The sequence below is a fragment of the Monocercomonoides exilis genome (genome assembly GCF_001643675.1).
Source record: "Monocercomonoides exilis strain PA203 chromosome Unknown scaffold4-2303458, whole genome shotgun sequence".
Taxonomy (NCBI): Eukaryota; Preaxostyla; order Oxymonadida; family Polymastigidae; genus Monocercomonoides; species Monocercomonoides exilis.
The window spans coordinates 1,232,501-1,239,933 of NW_027150549.1; the positions used below are offsets into that span (position 1 = coordinate 1,232,501).

General features: G+C 42.5%; 1 protein-coding gene across 1 annotated transcript; it reads left to right on the plus strand.

Annotated features, from left to right (window-relative positions):
- Positions 1–1,571: 1,571 nt before the first annotated feature.
- Positions 1,572–6,320, plus strand: MONOS_12058 (uncharacterized protein; the record flags this gene model as incomplete). The annotated part of the gene is made up of 1 exon (XM_067864643.1): positions 1,572–6,320. One exon carries the CDS (start codon positions 1,572–1,574, stop codon positions 6,318–6,320), a length of 4,749 nt encoding a protein of 1,582 aa, XP_067734748.1.
- Between the last annotated feature and the right edge of the window lie 1,113 nt (positions 6,321–7,433).

Genomic DNA, 7,433 nt, shown 5'->3' on the forward strand with positions numbered 1-7,433 from the left:
ACAAGAAAAGGCGATTCGAAAAGATAGAAAAGTCAGCAAGCATGTGCCTTGCTGCTTGATATTGATATGAAAGATGATGATTACAGGCAAACGAGATGCAACACTTTGCGAAACTTTATGTTCATTCAGAAAGCTCCACTTGGAAGAGGAAATAAAGCAACCTCTAAGAATTTCATTTTGATAAAGGAATTCTAAAGAAAGTGATCAATGAACAAAGGAGAACATTTTATTTGCAAAGAGATATGCCCATATAAGGTTATTGAAAGTTTGTTTATTCAAGATGGAAATTTTTTCTCCAAACATTTATATTATTACTTTTCTCTTCTATTGAAAAGAAAGAATTTATAAATATCATTTTTCAAATGATTTTAATGATTCAGCAATATTCATAAATCAAACATTCTTTGTACAATGCTCTGATATTTTTCGATATTTTTTAAGAAAAATAATTATGGATCGTGAATATAATAGATATTTAATAATTAAAAGACAAAATATTCCTTACGATGTGGGTGCATTTGTCTTTTTTGGCATGCTTGCTTCTTGCCAACATTATTGAAGCATGGGGTGCCACACATATTCATTCGCTAAAAAATCCAGTTGCAAGCACAGATTTTCATTTGCATAATTTCCCAGTTTATTCGAATCAAGACGGTCCAAAAGATGTAAATTTTCTAACAAAAAACACTAATACAAATGCTATCGAGCTAAATGTTTCATTAGCGGTTAAAGGATTGCAGAATGGTGCATCGACTTCAATTAATTCTTTTTTTGGATTTTGCAATTCTTCAGTTGGATTGAAAAGTGTAACGCTTGAACATTCTTCCTCGCCATTCACGATAACAAAAGAAAAGTCGTGCATCATGCTGGATTCGTGCTTTTTTCAACAAAAATCGGTGTCTCCGTTTGATTTGCAAAGTGGGTCAATCTGCCTCACAAACATGACTTTGATCCCCCAAATGAATGTTAACCCCTCCAGTCTCATATTTTCATCGGATTATTTAAATACTGTTATTTTGAGTGATTCCATTCTTTCGGACCTTGCTGTTTCGTCATCAAACTATTTTCTATTGTATGGAAAGGGCAAAAGTGAACAGATTTCTAACTGCGCCTTCAGGAACATGTCTGTGAAATCTGACAAGAACAGTGATTTTCAAATAGAGTATTCATGTCTGTTGAGTTTGATGGAAAATGCACTCATTTATTCATGTGTGAATGTCTTTGAAGGAAGTATCTCGAGTGGTTCGCATTTTTCGCAGGAATTTATCTGCAAAAACATAACTACACACATCGGGAAAAGAGAAATGAATGCTCTTGAGAAAAAAGGGCAAATGAATTTAACAAATAGCCAATCATTTTCGTTGTGTGAATGGAAAGATTGCACATCCCCACAAGGAGGTGCTCTTAATGTGTATGACAACGAAAATGCAACTCTCACAGTTGAAAATTGTTCTTTAACAAGATGGAATGCTTCTTACACAAGAGGTGGAGGAATTTATCATAAATAATCGCTGAATGCATTGTGCTTCATTCATCATTTACTCAATGCACATGTGCTTCATTAAAATGAGATGGTGGAGGAGGAATTAATATGCGACCAACAAAAACTCAAAGACAGAAGCGATGCATTTCAAATTCATTTTTTGATAACTGCCAATGCAATTAAGGATATTGGAGGTGCCATTGAACATTGGGACTGTGTTGATCAAGTCATTATTTCGAATTGTCTCTTTTGTAATTGCTTTTCAATGCTTGGAGGAGGCGCTGTATGTCAAAGTGAAACATCAAGAAATAATGGAATTTTATTTTATTATTGCTTTCTCCACAACAATACAAGTGAAACAGGAGGACACGACATTTCGTTTAAAGGTTCCACAACAAGTAATATTGATTTGAGTTGTTATTCAACAAGGCAAACATCAAATAGAGTAATTTTAATTGACAAACATTTTATTGACAAAAGTGAATGGCTTCGAAATGATGGAGGAAGAATCAGATTTGTCTCCTCAGTGTTGACCAAACCAAATGCAAAAGACACATATGCATGCGGAATTAATGAGTCCCATCCGCGTGGCACCATCAGCCATTGCCTCACTCAGCTGATCCCGGATGTTGTGAAGGATGTCCAGATACTCACAGGAACGATTGTTGAAACCAAAAGTGTGGATTGTGGCACAAACTCTTTCACAATATATGGCCAGAGTGGTTTGAGCACAACAGTGCAGACAGAATTGGAAGCAGCTGGGTTGTCTCTTTTTGCTGTCTCGACAGGCACATTGACTGCAAGGGACTTAACTCTTGTGCATAACGTTATTCATCCGAATAACCGTGGGTCAAGGCTGTTTGAGATTTCTGGAACAGGAGAGATGTATGTGAGCAGTCTGAACATATCTATTGGAAGTGGGCAATCAACAGAAACAGCATTCACAACAGAGCTGATCAATGTTCAGAATGGTATGCTGCAGATGGACAATGTGAACTGGGCAAAGACTATCTCCACTGTTTCGTTGTTTTTTCTTTCTTCAACAAATGAGATCTCATTGACTCTTTCAGAATGTGATTTTGATGAGATTGAAAGAACAACCAGTGGAGCAGCTTTGATGTCGTTTTCTAATGATAAGACAAATATCGGTCTAAATTCTTGCTTATTTTCTGGTTGTGGGAGCACAGGCTCAGAGAATGGAGGATCAATGATGTCATGTGCAGGGAATGAAAATGAAGTGAAAGTGAATGGCGGATCTTTCGATGGATGCTTTTGCTCAACATCCAATGGTCTTGGGGGTGGAATTCTTCTTCAATTATTGACTGAAAACCAAGATTTCCTGATTTCTTCTTCATTCGGAACAAACACAGCCAAATGGGGAAGTGATATCTTTGTCATTTCACCAGATTTGGAAGAAACAGCAAAATCAGAAAAAATCACATGCGTTACGATATCATCAAATACTGCTGACAAGGTGAGGGGATATGACAATGGAAACACAAGTGTCTCTATTCCACTGTGCATATATCTCCTTCCCGCTCCAGAAGAAATATTTGTGAGCAATTCTGAGGCATCCGATCACTCACATTGTGGAATAGCTGAGTTCCCTTGTTTGACTTTGAAGCACTCGCTCACAAGGCAAAAAGCTTCAAAACGTGTGGTTGTGAGTGGATTGATTCCAGTTAACGAGGAATTTTTATTAACCAATCAGAAACATGAAATCCGAGGAAATGATGATGAAAGTGGCTGGACAGTCTCTGATTCGAGTGCAACATCCAATTCAGCAATGGTAATAACAAGCGTTGAAACAGTCTTGTCAAAACTTATCTTCTCTCTTCCTTCTTCTTTTTCATCACATTCCACTTTTATTTCATCATCTTCTTCAACACTGATGCTGTTTCAATGTTCTTTAACTCTTCAAGATTCTTCATCAGAACTGGTATCCTTATTCTTATCCATTGCTTCAGGAATCCTGACAATTGATTCATTATCAGCTTCGTCAATCACTTTGAGCGGAAATCCATTGATCTCATTATCAGGAAGCATCACAAAGGCCGAGTTGATGAGCAATCAGTGGTTGAGCATGACTAACTGCCATTTTACAGAAATAGAAAGAGCAACTGGAAGTGGAGGGTGTGTGAGCATTGACAACAGCGATGATGAAGATTCAAACACACAAATTAATATTAAAGAATGTGATTTTGATGGATGCTCTGTTCTGGCTGACGAAAGCAGAGGAGGGGCAATTAATGTCCAGTTGAAAGGGAATACTCAATTGAATATCATTTCATGCACATTCACAGGATGCACAGCACCAACTGGAGAGGAGAAATCTGACTTTGGGGGAGGGATGGCACTGAAGCTGATTGATGGCTTTTCTTCATTTGTAATTTCATCCCCTGTTTTTGGCACAAAAAAGCCAAATATTGCGAAAAATGGAAATGACCTGTTTGTTGAATCTCCAAACTTGACAAAGAGCATCACAAACACCTCGCTTCCATTTGTTTCTGAGAATCTGGCTGATATTTCCTTTGATTCAATGAGAGGCTTTGATGGGAGTGACACAACGAATGCTATTCCATTGGTTTATTTCTGGCGAGCGATTGGGACAGAGATATTTATTGGGAGCGAAGGTTGTGATGTGTGTGTGTGTGGATTCTCAGATTATCCTTGTCTGTCGATGGATCATTCGTTGACAAGACTGGCAGAAGGAAACGAAAGGAACATTAACATTATTAGAAAAGGAATTCTTCAAAAAAGTGTTGATGTGAGCGAATATTCAATAAGCTCAAATAATACAGAAATGTGCTCATTGGAATGTGTCTCATCGCTTGAGGGAGCAGAAGGAGCAGCAATGAAGATCCAGGGAATTACCAATTTCGAGCTGATGAAGTTTGTAATTCCATCTTCATTCGCAAGTGGAGTGAATGTTTTGATGCATGTTGGTTCAAGCGAGGGATTGTTGACTGTGAAAGACTGCTCATTCACAAAAAATGAAGAAAGCGGAGAAGAAATAATCAGCTATGGGTTGATCAAGGCAGAAGGAGGGACAGCTGTGCTGGAATTTGTGACAATGCAATCGCTGTCTTTTTCACAAGATATTATTTCTGTGCTGTCGACAACAGCATTGAACATTAATAATCTGACAATGAAGAATGTTGAGCTGGAAGGAGCAAGCGGATTGAGTATTTCAAAGAGTTCAATGAGAGAAAAAAATGAAATTGAACAAGATGTTCTCATTGAGTGGAGCTCATTCGAAGAAGTCACTCAGAACACAATCAATGATATTCCTATCATTCGAAATTATAATGATGAGCCATTGAAAATTGATATCAGAAACACAACGATGAAGAGATGCGGAGGAACAAGGTGTAGAAAGGGTGGAGGTATATTTTCTGTGTTGAATGAGGGAGGAAAGTTTGACTGCTTGTTTTCAACAATTTCTGAGTGCTTCTGCTCAACCACAGGAAGAGGCGGGTGGCTGTTTCTGGAATGCACCTCAACAGCCGAGCAGCCTCTGAACTTTGTGCTGTCGAATATCACGTTCAAGGATAACTCTGCTTTGAGGGGGAGAGACGTGTATGCGAGATGCCACTCAATCGAAACACAGATCTTTGAAAAGCAGTTCTTGCTGGATTTCAGAGCTCCGTTTGTGAAGGAGCGAGCGATATGGGGCTGCACAACAGACTTGCATGCGGGTGAAGAGGATCTGCTGCTGAGGGTTGTGAAATACCAGAGCGAGACGATCTTTGTGTCTTCTGCTGCAGACAACCACGAAGACAGCAAGCAATGCGGAGAGTTCAGCAAGCCTTGCGAGTCGCTGAATGAGGGGGTGCAGCACATCGTTCCGTCTCAATACTCCCAGCTGTTGGTATCGCACAAGACAGCCATCTGCGCGCCATGCAGCGCAACCAGCGTGAGCATCCGCTCGCTCGAGTCCCCGTCCTCTGCACTTGTCCATCTCGACACCCCCATCCAGCACTGTCCAGCCATCCTCGCAACCTCTGCAAACGTCCGGATCGAGTGTCTCGACTTCCTCTTCAGCCCGTCCTTTTCGCACACAGGCAGTGCTGTTGTGCGCCACACCGATGGCCACCTCTCGCTCTTCTTTGTCCAGTTTGCTTCCTCTGCCACTTCATCAGCCACCTCGCCAGCTGCACACCCGGCGCTCCTCAACTCCTCCCTGCTCGCCATCGAGAGTGGCCACCTGACTGTCGACAACTGCTCCGTCCTGCACCTCGCGTTCGCTCTCCCGCCTTTCCTCCTCTCCGCTGCCGGCCATGTCGCCCTCTCAAACATAAACCTCCAGTACCTCCAGCTGTCAGCCAGCGCCTTCGAGTTCCGCCAGTGCCAGAGCGCATCTGCACACAGCGTGGCAGCCGAGCATCTGGTGTTTTCGCAGGGCAGCATCCTCTGCATCCCCGCCACCGCCACAGGAGACATTGCCTTTTCCGGCTCGTCTTTCCGCAACTGCACAAATACAGACTCCAGCACCAGCACCAGCACCAGCACCAGCACCAGCACCAGCACCAGCACCAGCACCAGCACCAGCACCAGCAACTCCTTTGGCTCGTCTGTGCTTTCTGTGACTTCCTCCTCTGCACACATAGCTCATCCCAACTTCACCTGCTCACAATGTGGCCCATCCTCTGACAACGATGCAGATGAACCGGCACAGCAGGGGAGCGTTGTGAGAGTGAGCAATGCAGCTGATTTTTCGCTGGCCATGTGTGTGTTTGAGGGAGCACAACCATCGAGAAAGGAGAGTTTGCCAACAATAATCCATCAATCGAAGGATACCCATCAGCAAGAAGAAATATTGTGTGTGGAGACGTAGGAACATTACATGTGAATAGTTTGAAAGGTGGAGATGGGGTGCTGCCCAACACCTCGATGTGGATTCTGAATGAAGGGTGCACTGTGGGAGGGATGGCTGAAGAAAGAGATTCTGTTTTCTTTATTCCGCGGCTGGATGGCGTGGAGGCTGAAGACAATGGAGGCGAGACAACATTGAAGTTCCATGGATCGCTTCTCTTGCCGTGCAACCTGTGGTTCCAGATGGCAACCACCGTTGGGTCAGCCTCGTCGATGGCAGCTCACCAGTTCGAGGCAGACGGGTTTGCGGGTGAGGGCGAGGCTGTGGGGGTGCTGCCATCAGGCGCCATCCGCTCGGCTCCAGAAGAGGCAGAAGTGTCTGTGTGCATTCTGTTTGGAAGAATAGACTCTCCTTCATCAACCGAATCGTTTGTTCTGAAGAACAGAAGCGAATCTGAAATAAAAGGAGATGGAAGAATTGTTGAGGGAGGAAAAGAAGGGAAATCATCATGGGCGTTGATTGTGATCATTATGGCCACAGTTCTATTGATTGTTCTGATAGCACTTGTAATTTTTGTTGTTCGATGGAGGAAGCAAAAGAGACGAACAGAAGAGCTGGAGGTGATTGTGGAAGACACAGTGAATAAGGATCCAAAGGTGTTTGAGATGGTGACGATGGAGATGTCTCCCGAGGAGCAGTGGAGGAGAGTGGCAGGGGATGTTGAGAAGAAGAATGAAGAGAGGATAAAGAAGATGGTGTATGATACGAATATGCAACATTATGAATCATCCGAGCATTTGTTGAGTGAGAGTGGGTCAACTGAATATATCCTGGGAAGAGACTCAGACAAAATTCCTGATTGGGTGTTGGAGAAGATTGACGAAAAAGAAGAGGAAGAGACAAGAAAGAGAACACCATCACCATCCATTTCATCCACTTCAACAACCGATTCTGATTCAACTTTTGTTCGAAGGGAAGATCTGTGCCCAACTACCTCTTCGATGTCGAATCTGGTGGATGTAATGGCCTGTTCATCGCCTCATGAAAAACTTATTGTTGATCTGAGGGATTCTTTGTTCATGCTGCTTCATGGAAAGAATGAGAAGAAGGAGATGGCAATCGGGACGGTGGAGG